Source organism: Halteromyces radiatus (assembly GCF_025201355.1).
Source record: "Halteromyces radiatus strain CBS 162.75 chromosome Unknown BX664scaffold_2, whole genome shotgun sequence".
Lineage (NCBI taxonomy): Eukaryota > Fungi > Mucoromycota > Mucoromycetes > Mucorales > Cunninghamellaceae > Halteromyces > Halteromyces radiatus.
Window position 1 is genome coordinate 1965876 of NW_026251688.1, and position 24877 is coordinate 1990752.

Below are 24877 nucleotides of genomic sequence, written 5' to 3' on the forward strand. Positions count from 1 at the left end.
TATAAAAGTAACTAGTTCATTTGTTCATCACAATACAATCCAAAACAAATAGAAAGAAAAAAAATAGTTTATTGGGTGGTAAAGTATATATATAAAGGAACTATCCTACAACCACTGATGCTAGTAAATCATTCAGTTTATGACAAATTGGCCGCTTTTTGGTACAGACTAGAAACCACCTTGTCCACTTGTTTGAGAGTTTCAATGGCTGTCTCATAAGTTTTCTTTTTTTTTTTTTTTTTTTTTTTTTTTTTTTTTTATAAAAAAAAGGGAGAAATTCTGATCAGTCATCACCATCATAATAACAACACTTCTTTTTTTCTTATTTTAATTTCTTACATCTTCTTCAGGTTCATCAAATATAATTAAACAACCAGCACCTTGATCCAGAATACCATGAAAAGCTTTGTCCAAGATCATTTGTGATAGTTTTTGTTCCACTTGAGGAGAAGGAAGTTTCACCATATCAGCAATATGAGAGATTTCTACACGAGAGAATGGTTCAATGATACGTACAAGATTTTGTTCCAATAAAGTGTCGTATAGTGCAGCCAATTGAGTACGGATGATTGGATCATTGTTCAATTCTGTAGTATATGTTGCAAGTGCTGTTTCAAATTCTTGAAGATTTCGATTTTGATGTGCTGTAGCCACTGCTTTCATTGCTTCAATATCAAGTCCTGCATAACGTAAAGCCACTTTACCGTTGATGATAGAATGGACATCCTCAGCCTATATACATATATATCAACACAAAGGAAAAAAAAAATAGGATGGTTAGTCATTTAATTCATATTCACCTAATCCTTATATTTTTACTTACCAGGTTGAGCATGATTTTACATAAAAGCATATATTTCAAAGCAAGGACAGCCTTGGGATCATCTTGACTAGAATATCCTTCAAATGTTTCAAAAAAGTATGAGTACGCAGTCTTGTAATCTTTTTCTTCAGAGTGAAGAATGCCAGATTGCATATCCAAAGAAGCTTGAAGTAAAGGAGGACAATAAATAGCATTTGCAGATGTACGAGCAGAAGTCAAGGCAGCCTATGATAAGAACAAGGGGGGGAATCCAAAGTTAGTAATAGTCAATATCCCTATTTACAATAAAACTTACTCTAGCTTTAGGTAAATTCCTTAAAGCATGACAAACACGACTTTCCAATAATTGTACTTCAACCAATACCATCTTGTCATCTAATCGTTTCAGTTCCTTGAGTAATTGTGAAATGAGACTAAGAGATTCGTGATACATTTTATTTTCCAAATAAAGTGCCACCAAACGAGTTTCCAAGGATTGCTTCAGAAAGATACGTTTATCTTCATTTGCCCAGTCAATGTTTTCCTTGCATACTTGTATTTGGAGAGGTAGACAATCAGGTATTTCATTGAACATGTCAACAAGACTACGAACTATAAACAGTGGAAGGAAAAAGAGGGAAGTAAAGAAGAGATTTAGTTATTTTTATCTCAATTTGTACAGTTTGGAACTTACTGAGTTTGGCAGTTTTAGCTTTGGCAATAGATGACATGAAATCGCGAGAAGACCGAATAAGATCAGCAAGTTCTTGAGGTAATCTAAACGGAAACAAAAAAAAAAAAGTCAATATATATATATATAAGAATTTTTCAAGTTTTAAATATTTATACATACTGAAGTTCACGATAGATTTCACCTAGATGTAATAGACTAACTTCTTGTTCACGAAGAACTTGTTCATCACTGGAACGTTCACTAAGAATGGCTTTGTAAGCATGAATGGCTTGTTCCGTATTTTTCGCGTCCTTCAAAGCAGATGCATGTTGTATACGTTGTGAATGAGTTTGGTTGCTGGTTGTTGTTGCTGCCACCATAATATATTATCGATTAAAAAAAAATAAAAAAAAAATAAAAATAAAGAAAGAAAAGAAAGAGAGAGAGGGAGAGAAAAGGAGTGAGTGCTGACTTTGTATTACTTTTTTTTTTTCTATACCTTTACTCTTTTTTTTTCTTACGTACCTACTTAAAGAAAGTCACCGATGACGCTGGCAGACAGAAAGTAGACGAAAGAAAAGGAAGAGTTTCAAATTCCGTCCAATTTTTTTTCTTTTTTTTGTTGGAGTGAACGCGTAGGTCTCTCTCTCTCTCTTTTCTATTCACTTATTATTATTTAATACTCAATGTCACGTTCATCCGACGAAAACGAACTTTCCAAGATTCCTGATCTTTATCTAGCTGTAAATAGTTTAGAAATATCTACATATTATTTATTAATATTTTATTCTTTTCTTTAGCATCATCGATTTATTGTTCAACATGGACCTGACGAGTTAAAGAATGAATCGAAGAAACAACTTTTGGAAGCCATTCAAGAAAAAAGTATATAGATATATAATATTACTTTTTGTAAAATATATTATTTATTTTATTTATATTTTTATTGTAGATATGGCACCCTTCTTCAAACAAATCGCTGAAGAACTTCAAGTACCTTTGGATCAAGCTTTACTGGAACGAATGGAAACTGCTAACAAGGAACAATTACAAAAGTTTGATGATAGAGTAACAGATGCTGAACAAAACCAAGGTGAAACGGAAATCAACGATGCTCTGCTAGAGAAAGCTGACTATTATGCAATGATTGGAGACAGAGTAAGTAGTAATATAATATAAAATAATTGTGAAGATTATATTAATAATGAAAGTTTAATAATAATTTAGGACAATGCTTTGAAGGCTTATAATGGATTATTGGAAAAGTCAATCACCCTTGGTACTCGAATCGATATTGTATTTGCATTGGTCCGTATTGGCTTCTTCTTTGATGATAATGTGATGGTTCGCTCGAATATTGACAAACTCAAGGAATTGATTGAACAAGGTGGTGATTGGGATCGACGTAACAGATTAAAGGCTTACGAAGGTGTATACTTGATGTCTATCCGTGATTTTAAAGGTGCAGCTAATCAATTCATCGACACTCTCAGCACATTCACAAGTACAGAAATGATGTCATACCAAGATTTTGTCAAGTACGCAGTTTTAACCAGTATCATCAGCATGCAACGTGTGGATATCAAGAAAAAGGTAATCTTATTACCATTATTATTATTATTTTTTAAAAAAAAGGGAAGGCAATCATTAACATTTATGATATTTGGTTGATCTAGGTTTTGGATGCTCCAGAAATTTTGGAAGTAATCTCTGATATTCCTTACTTGGAAGACTATATGACTAGTTTATACAATTGCAACTATGCTCATTTCTTCCGTGCTCTTGGTAAGTTCACTTTATAGATGAATGGTGAAATCATAGGATTTCTAATTTTTTTTTTTTTTTTAGCAAATATCGAACAAACACATCTTCGAACCTCTCGCTACCTTTATCCCCATATCCGATACTATGTCCGTGAAATGCGTATTGTCGCTTATGCTCAGCTTTTGGAAAGCTACCGATCCTTAACTATCACAAGCATGGCTCAAGCGTTTGGTGTAACTGAAGATTATATTGACAGGTAAGTGCTGATAGGAAAGAAGGAAGAATAATGATTTGATTTTAATTTAAAATTTTTTTCTTGGTAGGGAACTATACAAGTTTATTGCTGCTGGTCGTCTCAACTGTGTTATTGATAAGGTGAATGGAATCATTGAAACCAATCGACCAGATGCTAAGAATGCCCAATATCAAACCGTCATCAAACAAGGGGATTTGTTACTAAATAGAGTACAGAAACTTAGCAGAGTTATTGATGTTTGAACAAATAAAGATTTCCAATTTTTTTTTCCATATATATATATATATATATCATTTTTGCTCGTTGATTAATGTGGACTATTGATTTAATGGGAAGGTGTGATACAACATAAATATATTATTCTGTTGTATAAATCATGATACATGTGATAGTATATGGAAATCTATAGTTTTCTCTTAGTTTAGTTATATGTATATATAAACTGTACATGTAGTTCCATTATTTGATTTGGAAATTGATTTACCATTCATATATGTCTGGGATTGAAATTTTGAAAAAAAAGAACCCCTGGTACTTTTTCTTTTCTTTTTCTTTTTTTTTCTTTTTTTTTTTTTTGCTCTTTCTTACGTTTCACGTTTGAATTTCCTTTTTACTGTTTCATCATAATGTTGCGTTCTTTTGCTGCCTCTCAACAATTGAAGAATGTTGCCGTTCGTCAACAAAGCCGACTTTTCGGTGCTGCTTCTGCTGCTTTGGTAAGTTGAAAGATAAACTGATAAAGAATAACATGAACTAATACATTATTATTTTGACAGCAAAAGTTCCGTTCTGAACGTGATACTTTCGGTGACCTTCAAGTCCCTGCTGACAAGTACTGGGGTGCTCAAACTCAAAGGTAAAAAAAAAAAAAATAACATTATAGAAATGATATTGGTTCTTGCTCAGAGAGAAAAAGAAAAAATGAAATTGACACTTTATCTTCAAAATAGATCCTTGCAAAACTTCAAGATTGGCGGTCCTCGTGAACGTATGCCCGAACCTTTGATTAAGGCTTTTGGTGTGGTCAAGAAAGCTGCTGCATCTGTCAACCAAACTTACGGTTTGGATCCCAAGGTCGCTGAAGCTATCCAACAAGCTGCTAATGAAGTAATACAAAAAAAAAAAAAAAATTTGTACCTTGAAATACTTACTGATTTCATATATCTAGGTGATTGATGGTTCTCTTAGCGAACATTTCCCTCTCGTTGTTTGGCAAACTGGCAGCGGTAAGGAAAAAAAAAAAAAAGAAAAGAACAGGGAAATAATTATGTGTTGTTATGATGAGGGATTCTGAGCGTTGACTTTTTTTTTTGTTTCCTTTTATCTAGGTACTCAAACTAATATGAATGTGAATGAAGTTATTTCCAACCGTGCTATTGAATTGCTTGGTGGTGAACTTGGTTCCAAGAATCCTGTTCATCCTAACGACCATGTAAACATGAGCCAATCTTCCAACGATACGTATGTTGATCTTAAAAGACAGAAAGACTTATTGTAGATTACTGATATTGATTCTTTTTTTTTTTGATTGATTTTAGTTTCCCTACTGCTATGCACGTTGCTGCCGTTGTTGAAATTACTCATCGTCTTATCCCTGCTCTTACTGAATTGCGTGATGCCATTCAAGCAAAGTCGGATGAATTTAAGGATATTATCAAGATTGGTCGTACTCATTTACAAGACGCCACTCCCTTGACTCTTGGTCAAGAATTCTCTGGTTATGCTCAACAACTTACTTATGGTATTCAACGTGTGGAAGGTTCTCTTGATCGCTTGTACAATTTGGCTCAAGGTGGTACTGCTGTCGGTAGTGGTATCAACACCCGTGTTGGTTTTGATGAAAAGGTCGCTGCCGCCATTGCTGAAATCACTGGTCTTCCTTTCAGAACTGCTCCCAACAAGGTATTTATTTTAAAATCTCAAATGATGACTCTGTTCAACTTACATATATATTTTTTTTAATATTCAATTTAGTTCGAAGCCCTTGCTGCTCATGATGCTATTGTTGAAGCTCACGGACACTTGAATACTGTTGCTGTCTCCTTGATGAAGATCTCCAATGATATCCGTTTCCTTGCCTCTGGTCCTCGATGTGGTTTGGGTGAACTCGAATTGCCTCAAAATGAACCTGGTTCTTCCATTATGCCCGGGTAATGATCATTTTTTTTTCTTATAAAAAAAAAGGAATAGATAAATTTATCTTTTATTGTTTTTATATTAATAGAAAGGTGAACCCTACTCAAGTTGAAGCTATGACTATGGTTTGCTCTCAAGTCATGGGAAATAACACTGCCGTATCTATTGCTGGTTCCAACGGCCACTTTGAAGTAAGTTATATATATATATATATATAGAATGGGGTGTTTATATAAATGTGTGATTATAATGTTTACTAATTGGGTTTTATTATTTGTTAGCTTAACGTTTTCAAGCCTGTCTTGATTAATAACCTTATTCAATCTGTCCGCCTTCTTTCTGATGCTGCTCAATCCTTCACCCAAAACTGTGTTGTCGGAATCAAGGCTAATGAAGAAAAGATTGATCGTATCATGAACGAATCCCTCATGTTGGTGACCGCTCTTAATCCTTACATTGGTTATGACAAGGCTGCCAAGTGTGCCAAGAAGGCTCATGCTGAAGGAACTACATTGAAAGAAGCCGCTATGTCCTTGGGTTACTTGTCTTCTGAACAATTTGATGAATGGGTTGATCCTAAGAAGATGTTGGGTCCTCACTAAACACTCCCACATGCATGAATTAGATTTAGATTAGATTAGTGTTTTTAAAGGCCTCAATAAAAAAAAAAATGTTTTGACTTTTTAAAGCAAGTATTTAATTGATGATTATGGCAAAATAGTTTATAATTATGGTGTTTTATGTATTTTTTGTGTTACTAGTAGTATCTTTCATCCAAAACCGTCAATTTCATATTCGACTTTCAAGTGGCTTTGGTTTATTTTTGAGCTTCTGTTCAATGCTCAACTGCTTCTGATCAGCAGCAAAAAAAAAAGAAACCCGGAGTTTCAATAGTGATCACAGGAAGACAAGGAAAAAAAAAAAAAAAAGGGTGGGTGCCAGTGCCTTTCTTTACTTTACTTTCAACTTTATGCCAATATGGTAATTTACCTTTTAATCTAAATTCACTCTTGTCAAAAACAAAACTAATAGAATGTATATTATTATTTTTAAATTATGAATTATTTTAGATACGCTGGCGTACCCTCAATAAAGGCGATGACGTTGAAGAAGTCGATAATACAGAAATTCAGGTAAATTTGTTTCTTCTATCCTTCTCCAAACCTTCAATTCAAACAAAACTATCTTCTATTTTGGTTTTGGTATTAGATTGAAAATCTCTTGGAAGCATATCAGGCAACTCTTCAAATACATCAAAGTGGACGACGTTCGGAAGCCAAAGCAGAATATGAATCCATTCTGGGCAATGATATTATGACTGACGAAGATACCGAAGTAAATCAAACAAACAAACAAAAAAAAAAAGAGATTTACTTCACCTATCCCCGTTTTGCGTGATTCTCTACTGTGAACTAACTATATATATATGTCCGGTTTTTTTTATATAGGAACAAACTAAAGGTGACGCTTTACATTCTTCTTCCTTGGTGATGCTACGATTCCTTGTGTTCAAAAATTATGCGGCTATTATTGAAGATGAATTCAACGATCTCGGTCCTTCCAATAGTGAACGCGACAGCTTGGCAGAAAAGGCCATGGAATATTATCTCAAAGTAAGTCTGAAATAAATAAAAAACTATTTTTTTTTTGAAAATTAAATGGCGTTTTTAATAATCTTTTATTACTTTTACAATCTTTAGGCTCTTATGATCGATCCTTCTGAAAGATCAATATGGTATCGTATTGGTCGTCTTGCTTCTTCCTTACAAAATCTACGTTTGGCTCGGATGGCGTTCGAAAAGGGTTTTTATTCAGATGGATCGCAACATCAACGTCAGAAATTGACATCGACTTTACTCCCGACAACTACCTCAGCTACTCATTCCGTCGAAGATAACGCTCGGGCGATACTTTGCAATCAGAACTTGTCCCCTATTCAGTGGAGGTGCTTTGAAGGATTATGTCAAGTAAGATTCAGAAAGAAAAAGAAACAAATGGAAAAGGAGATACGTGATATTCATTCCAGTTATATTTATTGGTCTTATCGATGATCCATAGGTTTTATTTGATATTGGTGATTATTCATTATGCAACATATATCTCAAACTTGGCAAGCAACGACACCCTAACTGGACAGCAGGAAAGGAACTAGAGCAAAAGATGTCAATGATTGTCATCAATGATCCTCGGGTAGTAGTAGCAACCAGCAACGGTATCTCTAGTTCCAGCTACCATATTAACATCAACTTAGAAACGGCAAACTGGACCCAACTTATCTCTGCTTTACTAGAACAATACAAAAAATTGAATCACAAAAAGAATGTACAATCAAAACGATATGTAGACATAGATGATGATGGAAAGGACAATACTATTCAATTCGTAAATCAAGTCGTACAAATATATATTGATGACCCAATGGAACAAGACGTGTCTGGCAAGAACGAATCTGGCTTTGTTAACGAAAATGATACTCTGGATACTTCAAAGGTTCAAGATCAAGCCAACAGAACGGCCAAGTTACCAAGCCTTGTGCGATCCTTACCAAATGGCACCACTACTATGGATCTCAATCCTCCTTCATCTGACATACCAGTTTTAAATAACACACAAACTGATGATAAAGCGAATGAAAACAACAAAGAGCATACGATGGAATCAAGTCTACCAGCTACTCTTGATAGGAACCTCAACATGACAGTCACGAGAAGAGATGATCATGGTACTCTACAACATTTCTTTGGAAAAGCGGCGACTTGTGTAGAGATCACAGATTTGACGGCAGATGACGATGATGATATTTCAACAGCGGATGGTTACGGAAATAGATCTTTGAAACGGAAACGGGATGATCAAACAAACAACGCTGGAAACGATGATGACAAAGATGATGATGATGAACGCGAAGAAAAGAGATCATCCTTGAGGTAAGCAATAAGCATTAGAAAAAAAGGGTGGATAGAATATGATTGGATTAAAATTTACTATAACTTCTTTTCTCTCTCTCTCTTTCTTTCTTTTTGCAACAAAAGGGCTTCGAAAAGGCAAAAAGAAAAAGTGGAAAGTGAAGAAGTCTCAAAGAAAAAAATGTTGGAAGAAGAAAATGCACTCAATAGTATGGTTCAAGATGTTTTTGATACTCTGGGGAATTTGAATGGTCTTTGCCGAAGTACACCTTGGTTTGCACCTATGACTATTGGAATTGATACGTCCATGTTGGAACATTTTTGGTCCTTCTTTGATTACAAGGTCTCCGAGTTGGGAACTACTTTTACCTGGAATTTTGGAAACTGGAAAGTAAAGTAAGTATTATCTCTATATCTATGTTTTTTAAAAGAAGAAAAAGGAAAGTTCATCATTAATGTCATTCTTATATTATAGGGATGATTTGAATTCTATTTTACCCAATGGAAAGTATCGATTTGCCAAATTTGAAAGTGATTCGTCTTTGTTACCTACATCATCTTCAAACAATGATGATTTGACCGTGCGAAAATTTATTGACTCATTGAATCATATCAACTCTGGTACACTGGACTGTCTTTGCTTAACTATCATTGCCATTCTCCAACAAATCACCAATTCGACTGACAATGTTGATGAAGCCACAATGGATTTGCTATTGGAAGCTACTGAATTGATGGGTCAAGATTTGATAAACACCTTGTCTTCTAACCGAGATCTATGTCCACAATTAGAAACCAATGAGCAGCAGTTACAGGTATGCAACATGATGATGGGATAGAAAGGAAAAAAAAAAGCATAATTACTAATTGACATTCTTCTTTTGTATTATATATCATCATTTTTATCCTCTCTCTCTCTCTCATTTCTTTCTTTTGGAATAATTAGGTGATATTGTGTTTGTCTGAAAATCTTACTGATCGACTCATCAACAGTATTAGAACGGAACAAGCTAACACTGTGACTGGAACGTCATTATCGTCAAAACAAAGAATGCTTACAGAAAAACACGCCAAAATGACTAAACATCACAAGGAACTATGTAACTTGTGGATGACTATAGTGGATCGCACTTTGATTAAAGATTCTATGGACTCGTTTGAACCTTCCTTTTTGACTCAAACTAAAAGTAAGGATATGATGATGACAAATAACAGAAAAAAGCTTCTTTCAAGGTATTGGTGGCTGAAAGGCAAGCTTGCTCAGTGTGACAATAACGTGGTTGATGCAATCCAATGGTATCAAAAATGTGAACTCCTATTTGAAATGAATGATGAAGGTGAATTGGACTCAAGGTTGCATTGGTAAGTTTTTTTTTTTTTTTTTTTTTTTTTTTTTTTTTTTTTTTTTTCCTTTTGTCATGGGTAGTAGTGGTAGTTTATATGAAAAAACAAAAGAGACTGAAAAAAAAAAACGTATATAACATTGTTTCATTTTTTTTCTAGCCAGTACGATTCTATATTGAATGGTTCTTCTATCAAACGCAAGCTACGATTATTACAGATTGGCAAATATCTTGTCGAAGTTCAGTCAAAAATGGTGGATCATGATTATGAAGGGGCATTACTAAAACTGGAACCTATTGTGCAAAAGGATTGGGATTCATCTGAATCTACCGCAACCGATGTGGGTACTCCAGTGATGACACTATTGGCCAAGGTAAATTATTTACGTATTTTCTCTCATTGGAAAGACGTATTTGGTATATTAGAAAACGTAGCATTGCAAATCTAACTTTTTTTTTTTTTTTTTTTTTTTTTACCTTCTCATTGTCTTCTGGCCAAATTAGTGTTATTTGGAGACAAACAGGTATCTAGACGCTTGGAAATGCTATGTGAAAATATTGACGGCCCTTATTTCCGAACTTGTATCATATGGTGGGGATCGCATGATGAAAGGCACTTTATTGAAAAAGGGTGACGATACTGAATTCTTTAGACTTTTGAGCTCAGTAATGCTTTGAAATGAAAATTAATTGTTTGAAATCGATACTTACCTTTGTTTTCTTTTTTTATAGATTGATCAAGTCATTGATGCTTTTATACACCTTTTACTAGACACTGAAAGTGATAGTAAGTTGGAATATATCTTTTATTACAATTTATTTTGATTCTCACTTGATTGTATCAATTGATGTTATTATAGAGTGGCTGCCGCATAATCTGGATGCTGGGTTTATAGATAGTCTGATGATTTTATTACGTACGACAATCATTTATACCTTTCGACATCCTGATTTTATTCCTCTGGTCAACAATTTTTCTAATCCTGAAATGACTCCACACGTTCCTTCAAGAAAAACGAAAATCAATTCCTATAATGCTGTTACTACGAAATCTTGGGTGTTAGTCTCCACTTTGGCACAACAAAAGATCAAGTACGACAATGATGAAAATAAGATGGTGTCATTGGCCAGTCTATTACAAAATATGCATGATGAACTTGGGGAACGCGAAGTTTGTGGTGCATCCAAAGGTAATTATTTTTAAAACAATATAAACCGTCCTACTAATGTTTTCAAAATGGTTACAATCTAGGTATCTTTTTACAACATCTTGTCCAAGTCCTTAGTGAAGTTGATGCAAACAATAATCGACGGGGAATCTATCAATGCTATCATTGTTTATATGGTGTCCATTTGGCAGTAAGTACATTTGAATACATTGATTGATATGTAGGAAATCTTGTTTTAATAACTAAAAAAACCTTTTACTGATAGGCGGAAGCTGAACTTATAGAAGAACATCATGCTGTCCATGGAACCTTGAATGAAGAAGCTGCTGAACATCTCTACAACCTTGTTATTGACGATGTATTAATGAAGATGGATCGAAATGCACCTCTGAAGAACGATTTGAGGGATGCTATTGAAACTGTTTCTGGTCTATTCGAAGAATTACCATCTGATAATTGTAAGTTGTGTCCTATTTATTCAAAATGGCTCCCTTTGCCTTGATTTACCTTCATTCTAACCTCTCTTTTTTTTTTTCTTTCTTTCTTTTTTTTTTTTCTTAGCTTATGTCCAAAGAAATCGTGCAATTATTGAAGGCTATCTTGGACGACTTGTGAATATTCACCAATCAATTCAGTCTATGTTACAACAAAGTGATTTGCCTATTGATTTGACAGAAGCAAAATCTTCTTCATCTTCATCTCTTTCCGGTAATCACTAATAACTATAGCATTTTATAGTGACATGTTATATCAAATCATATATCTTACTTTTCTTTTAAAAAAATTCTTAGTTGTGTTTGGGCATATATTCTTTATCCGTGGCAAAATTCTTCGAATGCATATCAAAAATCGACCCAAAGTTAGCTCTGAAAAAACTATGACTGATTTGGAAGAAGCCATTGAACAATTCAAAGTAAGTTTTTATTTTTATTTTTTTTTCATGCAACAATTTTATTTACATTTTTCTTTATTTATTTATTTTTTTTTATTCTCTATCCCCAGTGTCATGTGATTCTTCATCCTGATGATCATCAAGGCTGGTACGAACTTGGATGTTCTTTATCACAATTAGCAGAGGAAGAACTTACATGGAGTGCGGTCAATATCATCACACATCAAGATCAAATTATTATTTATCAAAGGGTAAGTCAACGACAGGATTTTATATATAAATATCCATTTACTTATACATTATATTTTTTTCTTTGTATCTTTGTTATAGGAAGCATTCCATTGTTTTATCAAGACCTGGCAACTATCTACTGTAGGACATCGACTAAAGAAGAAGCAATTGTTTGAATTCTTTACGAGGTTTGGTTCTTTGGTATATAGTATGGCTTGTGCACCAATGAATATGGAAGCATTTATATGGAACAAACCAGTCAAAACTTTGGATTCCACAGGTACGTTACAAGACACGAAACCAATAAAACCAAAGCCTTCCTTGGCATACAGATTATCTTTGGAACTCTTTTCCCAAGCTTTACATTACAAATCGGAAGATCACTCTGAATGGAGGTAACGAAAAAAAAAAAAAAGGAATAGTGACCGAAACTGATTCCTTTCGTTTCTTCTTTTAGAACGTTGTTTATGATTGGAAAATGTTACGGCAATCTGCACAGACCAGCAAAGGTAATCCACTTTTTCTATAGCAATATTCATCCGTACAAAATTACGATTCATTTATTCATAATTTTTTTTTTTTTTTTTTTGGCTTTTAGGAAGTGATCGGTTGGTACATGCGATCAATTAAACAGTCTCACGATACATCATCAACTGGAAATGCGCCTTTGGAACCTATATATAAATTATATTCCACTCTTGCGAAATATCTCTACACTGGAAGTATAAAAGTAAGTTTGGATTTAAGTGATTTATGAAGTATCGGTTCTCTCTCATGTCTTTGATTTTTCTTGTTTTGTTAGCCGGTTGATATTCTTCCGTATTTAGATAAAGTTTCCGCGATACAGGCCACTAACCAGCTTCATGTACCAGCATCATCATCATTATCTTCAGCAGCATCATGTTTATTACCGTCATCGTCAACAACGCCATTCACAACTGTATCAACAGTAGGATCGCCGGCGACAACTACTGTCAAAACACTTTGCCGTGCTGCCGACGATTCTAGTTCAGTGACAGGGATCGTGGATTTAACAACAGATACGAATCAAGTTGAACAACATCAAGATCTTGGTGGTATCGACAAACAGAAAGCCTTTGATCTCATATTTCAAAAATTGACTGAACTGCGGAAAGTGGACAAGAAACATTGGCAACACCGACCCGTTTATAAGGTATAGTAGAAAAAGAAAATAAATTCAAGGAAATAGATAGATTATTTATTCTTTTTTTTCTTCTTGTTTAGATTGCATGGATTTACCACAAGATCTACAAGGACGCTCGAAAAGCTAAATCGGAACTACTTCAATTATTTACTCTCAAGCAAATAAATAAAGGACTGGTCAACATTTGGAGACCCGAATTGGAAAGGTATTAAAAAAAAACAATAACAATATAATGAAAGATTGGATGGACTTGAATAACTTACGATGATCATCATATGCTGATTAGACCAGGGAAACATTTCGTATTTATCCGACAATATGTGATGTTTTTGATTGAATTGGCAAAGGAAACGAAAGATCTAGATACATTGAAGAGTCTCTGTCGAAAATTGAAAAGGGCAAGCACAACTTTACTTAATGAAGAAGAAGGTTTCAAAGCGGCATTATCAGCATATATAGAAGTAAGGGAAAGAAGAAAAAAAAAAGCTGGGCGTATCATTGCATTATATTTTTGTGTATTCATTTGCATACATATTGATGGTATAGGTATTACAAGAAGAAACTTTAAAGCCTCGACAAGGATCAACAAAGAGACAACGAATTATCAATGAATCTCTCGATAATGAACAGTTCGATTCACTATGCAAGGAACTTACGACGAAATTGACATCACTTCATACATCCAATCCAGTAATGTTACTCATTTTACATGATTTGATGGATATTAGGAGACATGCGACTGGTTTTGTTACATCTGAAGAATTGGATATTACAACACAGGAGTGCTTCGCAATACTACTTTTCGAGTATACTACTATCGAAACACTTTTTGATCGAAAGACAATGTTAGGATCGTCGTCTCCATCATCACCTCCATCATCTCCAATCTCTGATTCAGCAACACGTATGCCAATGGATGATCAATCACATCTAGTAACAACGACAACAAAGTCAAAGAATCTGCATGGTGTCGATCGTCATGGTATTAATGGTCCATCTCTCCTGCTTCGTGCAAAAGCTCTGATTGCATCTGTTTATGGAAACGTCAAAACCTAGTTTTAGTTTATTTTCCTCCGTACTTACATATTGATGATCACCCCCTTTTTTTATCATATGTTGTTATTTATTATTATGAACTGAAACCACACCAATAAAATCTGGGTTTTGTAGTAAAAAAAAAAAAAAAAAAAAGAATGGGTTTCTCGGGTGTTTAAAGTGATATGATTTGTGATGACTTTTTATTATTTATTATTGCTTATCAAACATGATGTATGATAATCATAATGATGACGATATTGATAAAAACTAACTTTAAGTAACTTTCTATCATCTGAATAAATCAATACATAAATAATAAAAAAACAATATATATATTTATCATTGTTACGGGACACGGTATTTGTCAGGTACAAAAAGAAAAATTAAAGCTGGAGAGGAAATTTGAGGTTACACGATTCAAGTAGCGCAAAAAAAAAAAGATTGAATCCAACGATCAACGATCGAGTCAAGTCTTTGCATTCCTGCACGTGTGGGCTTTGATTGGTCAATGGATTCGACAATGAATGGGTTTAACTAACATTGTTCCTATGTTTCGGTTTTTCTTTTCTTTTTATATATTCTCTATCGGTCAAAGGGGAAAGATTTAACCCTTTTCTTTTTCTTTAAAGGAACAAGGGGCTTGGCATCATAAAAAAGAAAGTTACTCCCTTTTATTTTTTTTCAGGGAATGAATGATTAACATGTTGATGATAATTTGAATTGATAAAATGTATTTAAAAAAAAAAATATTATAGTTCAAATACAAAAAAAAAAAAAAAAGAGAGCTCAGGCTACCTCAAGTGACCACACGTGGGGGTGGAGTGAGGTGGTGTGGGAGCCCATTTTAGCGAATCATCAACTTGAATTACTATCTGTGCAACTGTCACACATAGTAACGGAGTTTTTTTTTGGACTTAGGATTTCTTACCTGTCAATTATAAAATACCGATAAAAAAAAAGTTTTTTTTTTTCTTTTTAACTCTTTCTTTTCTCTTTCTTTCTCTTTTTTTTTTTTATACCTGCTTTTCCATTTTCCTTCTTCTTCCTGTTGTTTTTTTAATTTTTTTCTTCATTTTATATATTCATTATCTTGTTATAGAAAATGAAGTTTTCCCATTCTTTACAATTCAATGCTGTCCCGGATTGGATTGACAAATACGTTGCGTAAGTTATTATTATTATTATTATTATTATTATTCAACATTTTCATCAATCAAACAAATAAACAAATTAAAATTAAAACCGATTTTATTTTATTTTATTTTATTATTAAAGGTATGATCATTTGAAGAAGATTATTTTTCAACTAGAAAAAGAACGTGTGGATGCAGTCAACCAACAAGAAATACAACGACATGATGCAAATGAACAAGGAGAAACAACATCAACTAAATTGGATGAAAATGTATTTTTGACTCAACTGGATTTACAATTAGAAAAAGTATTCGATTTCTATACCCAAAAAGAATCTGAACTTTATTCTCTATTGGACGAACTTGAAGCATCTCTTGATTTGGTGGAAACTGATGAAACTGATCATTACCCAAATAACAATCCTGTTTATACCTTGGAAACTTTGGATTCTACATTGAATGTTTCTGGCACTGTAACAAGCAAAGAAGAGAAACCAACAACTAAACGACGACCTTCATTGGAATCACGTTATACTATGCATTCGACCGCTCCTTCCCATGTTCAGATGATGATGGATTTACGATCTCGATTAATTAATCTGTATGTCTCCCTCTCTGAATTGGAATCCTATATCGATTTGAACAAATCTGCCTTTCAGAAGATTCTCAAGAAACATGATAAAGTCCTCGATGGTGATTTACGAAATCAATATTTGAAGAAAATGGTACTTGATTCTCGACCTTTTATGCCTCAAACGATTCAACAACTTCAAAATCAAATCGTTCGTGTGGAAAAGTTATATGCCAGCGCTTTTTGTCATGATGATACCAATCTTGCTATCCGCCAAATGAAAACTCATCTTCGTGATCAAGTGACTTATGATCGGAATACTGTCTGGCGCGATATGATCAGTCAAGAACGAAAGAAACTCAATGCTCATGTCAAAGATCCCGTTCCTCCAAAGAAATATTCTCTTGGCCTTATCGATCTCGAAGCTTCTCTGTTACGGGAAATCTGCTTCTTTCTCCTTTCTATTGTGGTCTTTATTGTGTTACTGAATGTCCATATCTTTGAACAACAAGCCGAAAATTACTGTTTTGCTCTACTGATCTTTGCTGCCATTATGTGGGCTACTGAAGCTGTTCCTTTGTATGCTACATCATTATTGATTCCTTTTTTGATTGTCCTTCTTGGTATTATGCGAAATGCCGATGGGTCTGTGATGAATGCCAAATCTGCTGCCAAAGCTGTCTTTGCCTCCATGTTTAGTGGTACAATCATGATGTTACTCGGTGGATTCGCCTTGGCTGCTGCCTTGTCCAAATATGGTATTGCCAAAGCATTCGCTTCTCATGTACTTTCTCGTGCTGGTACTCGTCCCCGTTGGGTATTACTCGCCATCATGTTCGTATCTGCTTTCCTTAGTATGTGGATCTCCAATGTTGCTACGCCTGTCCTCTGTTTTTCCTTGATTGATCCTATTCTTCGTACTTTACCTGATCATACTACAGTTGGTTCTTGTTTGATCCTTGGAATTGCCTTGGCAAGTTGTATTGGTGGTATGACTTCTCCTATTTCTTCTCCTCAAAATATTGTCACTCTACAATACATGAATCCTAATCCTGGATGGGGTATCTGGTTTGCTGTAGCTCTTCCTATTGCTATCATCTGTGTGTTGACATGTTGGGGATTATTATTATTAATCTACCGCCCTGATCGTCATGTACCTCATCTCAACAAAATCAAACCTACTACTGGAAAAGTCACTTGGGCCCAAGGTTACGTTATGTTAATCACAATCATCACTATCGCTCTCTGGTGTGCCGAATCAAGTATTGAATATGCCATCGGTGATACAGGTATCATTGCCGCCATTCCTCTCTTTATGTTCTTTGGTACTAAAATTCTCAACAAAGATGATTTGAATGCCTTTTTATGGTCTGTTGTGGTGTTGGCTCAAGGTGGTATGGCTTTGGGTAATGCCGTTACTTCTTCTGGTCTCTTACAAGATATCGCTTTACAAATCAAAGATGGTATCCAAGATCTCCCTGTTATTGCCATCCTTGCCGTTTTTGCCTTTTTGATCTTGGTGTTCTCCACTTTTGTCTCCCATACAGTCGCTGCATTGATCATCGTGCCTATCGTTCAACAAGTTGGTCAACATCTTCCTGTTCCTCATCCAAACCTTTTGGTCATGGGCGCTGGCCTTGCTTGCTCAGCAGGAATGGTAAGAATTAGTGATTATAATCATAAGAACATGATTCTTTTTTTTAAAAAAAAAAAAGTAAGACTGGTCTTTATACTCATATTTTTTTCTTCTTCTTTATTTTTAAATAATAAATAGGGTCTTCCTGTCAGTGGATATCCCAATATGAGTGCTGTTATGTTGGAAGATCGCTTTGGTAAACCCTACTTGTCCTCTCGTGATTTCCTTATAACTGGTGTACCTACAAGTATTGTCTGTACTGTCTTGATCTTCACTCTCGGTTATGGTATTATGTCTGCTATTGGTTATTAGTTTATTTTTTGTTTTATTTTTATATGTATCCTTTATCCCTAATCATCATCTTTTTTATTATTATTATTTTTTTTTTTTCATCAATACCCTTCCATTTTAGTATAGATGTGATTTGGTTTTTTTTTTTTATTTGTTTTGTTTTTTTTTTATATATATCTTTCTCCTTTTTGTACATAATTACTTTATTATAGATCTTTTATTTGGATTATGATAGCAATAAAATGATAGTCTGTTATCAAGCTTATCAATCATCATCATTTTGTAAAATATATGCTGTGGAAATCATACGTGATGAGTAGAACATAAATACTGTATAAATCTTAGAGAAGTTTTGCACAAGGTGTATCTTGAGAATTACTGTGTGTACACCTTTTATTGTATAGCTTTTTTTTTAAATCAGATATGCTATCATCATCATCGTGGTGTCGTTCTAGTAGAGTCAAACAAAGAAAAAAAAAAAGGGGGGTCCATGTTATTTCGAAATATCAGCTGCATTTTCTTTATTGTGGAAAGTTGTAAAGCCATCAAATAACAACAATGAAAAAAAAAAAGGATACGTGGAAGAGTCTAATACTAATAATAATAATAATAATAATAAAAGTAATAAAAATAAACTATCATAAGCATTAATAATTAAAGATAAATGGTATAAAAAAGGGGATGAACGGATAGAAACAGTTTTGTTGTATTTTGTTTGTCAGTCGTTTGGGATTCAATCATCTTTTTCAGAAAAGATTTCAGTGTAAAACCTATATATATATGAGAATAATAAGAATATACAATCAGTTGGTTATTTTTTTTTTTTTATCATCTCTTCTAGAATGAATGTATTATATGACTTACTCGGATAACGATAATTTGGTTCGATTTCGTATGGACATTTCTTCAATAAATTGTTTCCGTACAACATAGGGACGAGTATAAGTATCGGTTACCACTCGACAGGCTTGATGAGCAGATATTGCAGTGTTTCGTACCATGGCACCAAGAGCATGACGACTAATCACCATTTTATCTACAAGTGGTCCGAATATCTAAAAATAAACAAGATAAGAATACATTAGTTGATTCATTATCCATTTTCGATCCGTGGTTCCCTTTTCTTTTTCTTTTTTTTTTTTTTATCGATTCTTTTACCAATGCATTTTCGTGAAGTCGTTGACTGGCCACAATGGATGCAGGCGTGTTTCCAAAAGGTGGAACTAAGATGCGAATCCAATACAATCCATCGGCAGTGTTTGATAGTGGGTGAATGAATAAATAAACCATAATTTTAGATGAATGGCTAGATGACTTGATCCGCTGAGCCAATGAAGTATAGTTTACCAAATGCTTGATCCATATTACGCAGACTCGATCTTCAGATGTTACACTTTCATGTATCTTGTCAATTGTCAGATCCTTCTCATTTGTCCAATCCGCCATGTCGCTGTTGTAAGTAATATTTCCATTTTGTTCTGTTGACGATAATGTTGTTGTTGTTGTTGGTAAAGACAAGAAGTAGGGTACATTTGCGATAAATTCCACAGTACGATCAGAATAATATGGTGTTGTCTGGCAGATACTACTATCTAATTTTCCTTTGAATCCAGTATGATGTTTCAATTCAACCTAGTTAAGGTAATAAAAGGATATTATCTCATTTGGTCATGAAATGCTATTCTTTCCCTTTCCCATCCACTGCTCACGTCCTTTTTTTTTTTTTTTTTCTTCTTACCGGCCATCCGATACAATTAAGAAATTGCATAAATGGTTCACTAAGTTTGGGTGGTTCCGTCACGATATCTGACCAAGTAGAATCACCTGAATTTGCATAGTAAATGGTAATGGAAATGCATTCCCGACTATACCAAAAGAAGAAGTAGAAAGTAAAATTCATTTTAGAATATATAAATATCTATTTTTTTTTTCTTATACATACGCATTCAAACTATCCAAAGTTTCCAATTCTGAGAGTAAAACGTCCGTTGGTCTGAGTGGTGTTATTCGATATCGATTCTGTGGAAGTAGATACCCAAATTCAGACAATATCAACCTAAATGCCTTTGAACTATCAAACCATATATAGATTATAAAAGACGTTAGCTATTGTTTTGTAGGTGAATATGGGTCCAATTTTTTTTTTCATTACTATTCAAGATCGATGTTCGAAGTGGTAGGGGAGCATTTGTAATAATGTAATGGTTTGTCTGGATTGTTTTGTAATGATAACTGTTCCGCTTGTTCTTGCTTTTCTGCTAACTTCTTGACTGATCGCCATTGTTTCCAATTGTCGGTATTTTTTTCAAAGATACTGTCAAGATGGGGTATATCGTCGTTATTTACTGCCACTGCTGTTGGTGTTGTCGTTCCAGGTAAAGGAGAGGTACCCGATAGTGGATCTTTGTGATGACTTGTTACGTTGAAATAATCCATCTTTTCCGTAGGTGTGACAACCGTTGGAGGAGATGTTGTGAGGGTAGTAGTTGGTAGTATTGATCCAGTCTGAGTGGTAGAATCGGATTGAAATTTCGGTGATGAAGGAGATGAAGGTACAGATAAAGTCGATTGTTGAGTTCCTTGTCTTGATGATTGACTGGAAGGAGATTGTTGTTGATGATCCTTGTATCTAGTTTCCATGGTCCAGATATATTTTCCAGTAGTATCCCTAATGATAGCAATTAGAGAAGGTATGTTGCGAGGATGAACCATCAAAGGTGTCTTTGTCGTAACATGAGCGGAATCATTCGCTGCTGAAGGCGAAGGTGATTGAGCATCTTCAATGAATTGTTGATCGTTATTGAAATTTGTTGCTTCAATAATTGCCAATATCATCTTATTCTCCAACAGAAAATACCGAATGTTGTCAATATCTTCAAAGTTTCTATCGGCAACTAGGTCAGGCAAGTCATTCGTTGTTGTCGTTGTTGTTCTATTCATATGTCGATATCGTAATTGTCGTAAATCGTCCTTCAATGTCATCCATTGATTATCGTGAGTCGAGTTACTTCGGAAAGAAGATCGTCCTAGTTGATTCACAAATTGAGACATGCAATATTCAGCCGCCATCCGCACAGCCATTTCTTCTTTTCGGTATCCTTGACGATGTGTATGTGTAGCTCTTGTATCATTATTATTGTTATTATTGCTAGATGATGAGGAAGCTGTTATCCTGTTGGATTTTGGCTGTAACTGGAAGAGTTGTTTTGTTGGAGGAAAAGTTGTATCGCGTCGCTTTTTCTTCTCTGTCGAAGGAGGTGTGACATCCGTGGTTCGTTCAAAAATGGTGATTCCTTTACTAAGTGTGGTTATGACAGCTTGATAACAATCACGATCATCCATAATCCATTGACTTGCTAATACCCATTTGATCATACAATTGTAAGCTTGAACAATGAGAGGGTAAGATTGTACCTAAACAGTAAATGAAGGAATTTTTCAATGTAATCATTCATAATATTGATTCTTCTCTTAGGTTTCTTACCAACTTTCGTGCATTGATCAGTGTGTCCAGGTATCGACTAAGTGCCAAAACTAATTCACGGGCAATGTTCTACCAAAAGCAAATGTGAGTATATCATGAGACACGGAATAATATAAGTGATTGTGTTTACCTTGCTATCTCTTTTCACATAGTCATAAAGATCCACAAAATCCATAAGGACGTCGAATGCCACCAGTGTCACATCAGAAGGAAGTTGCATAGTCAAAATCTAAAAAAAAAAAAAAAAAAAAAAAATAGATCTACTTTTAGTATTCTGAACTTTCTATTTAATTTTAAGCATACCTTGTCTTGTATAAGCTTGACTACAGTACCAACGAGACCAGGACAAAACGGTACATCTTCTACCACATAAACATTGATCAAATGGAGAATAAATCTCATGTTGTAGGAGGATGATTCAGTACGGAAGGCCAGCAGCAGGAGTTCCAAAATATAGAATTTCAACTATTTAGATGCAAAAAAAAAAAAAAAAAAAAAAAATGGAATCATTATATTAATTAGACGATAGAGAAAATCCATTTACTTACATTTGTATAAGGTCGTTCTACTTGAGTATTTGAATCTTCTTCATATAAAACTCGAATCTATATAAACAAAAAAAAAAAAAAAAAGAAAAGGATTAGATACTAAATATGTTATCAAGTCATCCTTCATCGTTTAACATACCAATTTAGATAACATCTGATCCTGTTCAGTCATTGGTGAAGTCGTATCAGAGGAACACTGCATATCCCATTCCCATCCAGCTTTCAGAGTAACATTTTCATAATGATTAGGTAAACACATGACGGTACCGATAATCTTGAGAGCAGCTAAACGTAAAACTTCAGTAGAGATATGAGATCTGACATCAATTTTCAATTTTGGTACCACCATTTTCGTAGCAGCAATAAAGTCGGGAACAAGCATTCGAATGCCTTTAAGGTCAGTAGCAAATAGTTCGGTTCCTGAGAGTAAAATAGTAGGTAGACAGATATCAGATTTGAGACCCAGACTTAAAGCAGCATAAAATCGTTCCAAATAAGTACGTTGAAATTCGTTCCTTCGCTGAGGTCGACAAAATACCTTGCACAAAGTCCCAATCGCTTCAGCACATCCACATTGTCGTTCATAATCTTCTATCTCCGAGGCCAATGCACAAGCATCAAATAGCATCGATCCAAACATATTCAATATGGTGTTTCCATCGGGAGGTTCATTATCAGTCCATATAGCGTCAACAGCATTCTCATTGATGGTGGCGGTGGTATTCAAGTATTGATTTCCGAGACCGTTTTTGTTGTAATTAGAATTGGTTGTCAATGATGTCGATGTACTAGCAGTGGATGAACGTAAACCAACAGTGTTAAGTGCATCTACCAGTTGACCAATACCTTTCATTGCAAGTATAAAATTGGGAGGTGATAATTGCACCGGAGGTGGAAGTAAATAAATGATTCGATGCCAGGCATATTTGACTTCATCATGCATGAGATCCAATTTGGTACTATCTTTGCCAGAAAATAGATACACTGAGTCAGTTCCTTCGTCTTGACCAAAAAGAAAATGAATGACCCGGTGTGTCAATGATAGCGAAACTAGGCTCCAATACTGTATAACTTGAGGTCGATGACACCATCTTGTAAAACAGCTCTATTTGTTCCATTCCCCCCCCCAAAAAAAAAAAGATAGATGACCATTAATATATATTTCCTATTTCAGTTTTAATTTTTACCTTCAATATATTCCACATATCAATTTCCTTGGTTCTTGACCGTAACCATAGTTCAAATAGGACCTATAGAGGATTAAGATATATTAGTATCAATTTATCTATCGCTTAGTCTTAATCTATTTACCCGTAACAACGGTTCACAAAGTTCATCAGATATATTTTTCACACCAGGAATGGGAGTTTCTCCAGAAGGTTCTTTCAACAGTGAATCAGTAATACCTAACATGACTTTCAGTAAAACAGTCCAAGTATCAGAAGATAAATCCAAAGTACGACCTGCAGTTGATATCACAGTTAGTATTCGATTACAAAGGTCAATATGTCGTTGGACAAGAGGGGCAAGAGTATCCTTGATTGTATTTGAGGTCGAGTGCTGTTGTTGTTGTTGCTGTTGTTGTTGCTGTTGTTGTTGCTGTTGTTGTTGTTGCTGTTGTTGCTGCTGTTGTTGTTGTTGCTGTTGTTGCTGTTGTTGTTGTTGTTGTGATTGTTGTGACGTACTGTTGCTGCTACTAGTATTACTCACTGTAGAACTTGGTTGAGAAGGACGTTGCTGTTGAGGTGGCATGGTAAATGGAGTAATGTTATAGTGAGCATGAACAGGGACTGTTGTCATATGGAAGTGATTATTGGTTGAGGTATCAGTTGGATTGAGACTAGTTGGTAAAGAGGGAGTTTCTATGGAGCAGGTTGGTGTTTGTAATCCTTGTTGTTGGGTTGAATCAGTATCTTTTTTAAATGTATTACTTGCAATAGCTTCCAGAGTTTGACCTTGTTGTTGATATTGTGGGATCTTTTGTTGTACATTCGATGATCGGAAAATGCGTGGTTGGAATAATAAAGAATATTGGTGAAAGATGATTTGAAAGAATTCTTGATCCAGATCTTGAGTAACAACAGCAGCCGGTCGTAGGTTTGGTTCCAAAAGCCACTGTGAATATATAGTGATACTATCGTTGGTAATATTCATATCCTCCAAAGGTAGAGCAAAACCTTGACCGATGACCTCCATATACCACTTGACATGAGCCGGGGATGAGAAAATGGATGGATCAGCTGAATATTTGGTATTTGAAGGAATAAGGAAAGATGTAATTTCGGATATCAATATACGTCTTATCGGAAGAGGAAGAGATTCCAATATATCGGTTTCTAAGTTAGAAGTATCAATATATTAGTATCTTTTCTTAAAAAAAAAATATAACTTACGCGAATCATGTTGCAGTAGCTGCAGTTGTGCTATCCAATCCAGAAACATGAAGGGTTCTCCTATTATTCCACCTGATTGTACAGAAAAGTACTATTCAGATGTCAAAGAGAAAGAAAAAAGAAAAAAAGATAAAAAGAGAAAAAGTGGTGTTCTTGGAAAAATAATACAATGCAAGCGAAAGGGTAAAAAGAAGAGAATAGAAAAAAAAAAAAGTGTATGAAGACTTTGTGGAATTTCTGGGTTTGAATAGTTTTTTTTTTTTCTTTCTTTCTTTCTTCGTTGTTGACTTTTTTATTTTTTTTTCTTTTTCTTTTTCACTCATTTTTGTTATTCCTTTTTCTTTATTTGAATCGTGTTATTTATTGATCTGAGGTTTTACTTTAAACCTTCTTCAATGAATCAATCATCAACTTCTACAGCAGAACGAAAAGAGATCAATACGAAA

The 24877-nt window shown here is 34.5% G+C and overlaps 6 protein-coding genes across 6 annotated transcripts; 4 read left to right on the forward strand and 2 right to left on the reverse strand.

Annotated features, from left to right (window-relative positions):
• Positions 1-49: 49 nt before the first annotated feature.
• BX664DRAFT_292087 (uncharacterized protein) lies at positions 50-1928 on the reverse strand. The gene is made up of 6 exons (XM_051541975.1): positions 1656-1928; positions 1497-1579; positions 1119-1414; positions 824-1048; positions 340-732; positions 50-224 (listed from the first exon to the last, which is right to left on the reverse strand). The coding sequence occupies exons 1-6, from the start codon at positions 1853-1855 to the stop codon at positions 138-140; spliced, it is 1284 nt and encodes a 427-aa protein (XP_051403126.1). The 5' UTR covers positions 1856-1928; the 3' UTR covers positions 50-137.
• Positions 1929-2121: 193 nt separating this feature from the next.
• Positions 2122-3769, forward strand: BX664DRAFT_325118 (26S proteasome subunit RPN7-domain-containing protein). Its single transcript, XM_051543959.1, has 6 exons — positions 2122-2360; positions 2428-2633; positions 2703-3068; positions 3152-3260; positions 3324-3495; positions 3563-3769. The coding sequence occupies exons 2-6, from the start codon at positions 2430-2432 to the stop codon at positions 3735-3737; spliced, it is 1026 nt and encodes a 341-aa protein (XP_051403127.1). The 5' UTR covers positions 2122-2360; positions 2428-2429; the 3' UTR covers positions 3738-3769.
• Positions 3770-4085: 316 nt separating this feature from the next.
• On the forward strand, positions 4086-6319 carry BX664DRAFT_325122 (fumarate hydratase precursor rhizopus oryzae). Its single transcript, XM_051543960.1, has 9 exons — positions 4086-4211; positions 4272-4351; positions 4446-4602; positions 4664-4721; positions 4824-4956; positions 5034-5397; positions 5470-5645; positions 5720-5822; positions 5913-6319. Exons 1-9 carry the CDS (start codon positions 4122-4124, stop codon positions 6231-6233), a joined length of 1482 nt encoding a protein of 493 aa, XP_051403128.1. The 5' UTR covers positions 4086-4121; the 3' UTR covers positions 6234-6319.
• Positions 6320-7678: 1359 nt separating this feature from the next.
• Positions 7679-13219, forward strand: BX664DRAFT_68541 (uncharacterized protein). Its single transcript, XM_051549695.1, has 16 exons — positions 7679-8558; positions 8664-8933; positions 9013-9352; positions 9484-9899; positions 10041-10254; positions 10385-10546; positions 10613-10667; positions 10741-11070; positions 11133-11239; positions 11315-11507; positions 11611-11757; positions 11841-11962; positions 12052-12192; positions 12272-12567; positions 12630-12681; positions 12771-13219. The coding sequence occupies exons 1-16, from the start codon at positions 7792-7794 to the stop codon at positions 12927-12929; spliced, it is 3771 nt and encodes a 1256-aa protein (XP_051403129.1). The 5' UTR covers positions 7679-7791; the 3' UTR covers positions 12930-13219.
• A 2147-nt stretch (positions 13220-15366) lies between these two features.
• BX664DRAFT_325124 (SPX domain-containing protein) lies at positions 15367-18137 on the forward strand. The gene is made up of 3 exons (XM_051543961.1): positions 15367-15539; positions 15651-17736; positions 17854-18137. Exons 1-3 carry the CDS (start codon positions 15478-15480, stop codon positions 18025-18027), a joined length of 2322 nt encoding a protein of 773 aa, XP_051403130.1. The 5' UTR covers positions 15367-15477; the 3' UTR covers positions 18028-18137.
• A 379-nt stretch (positions 18138-18516) lies between these two features.
• On the reverse strand, positions 18517-24643 carry BX664DRAFT_275281 (uncharacterized protein). The gene is made up of 15 exons (XM_051541274.1): positions 24432-24643; positions 24028-24374; positions 23350-23625; positions 23226-23288; positions 22178-23143; positions 22039-22095; positions 21794-21955; positions 21621-21719; positions 21491-21559; positions 20159-21420; positions 19949-20077; positions 19745-19871; positions 19165-19638; positions 18871-19061; positions 18517-18776 (listed from the first exon to the last, which is right to left on the reverse strand). Exons 1-15 carry the CDS (start codon positions 24478-24480, stop codon positions 18740-18742), a joined length of 4308 nt encoding a protein of 1435 aa, XP_051403131.1. The 5' UTR covers positions 24481-24643; the 3' UTR covers positions 18517-18739.
• Between the last annotated feature and the right edge of the window lie 234 nt (positions 24644-24877).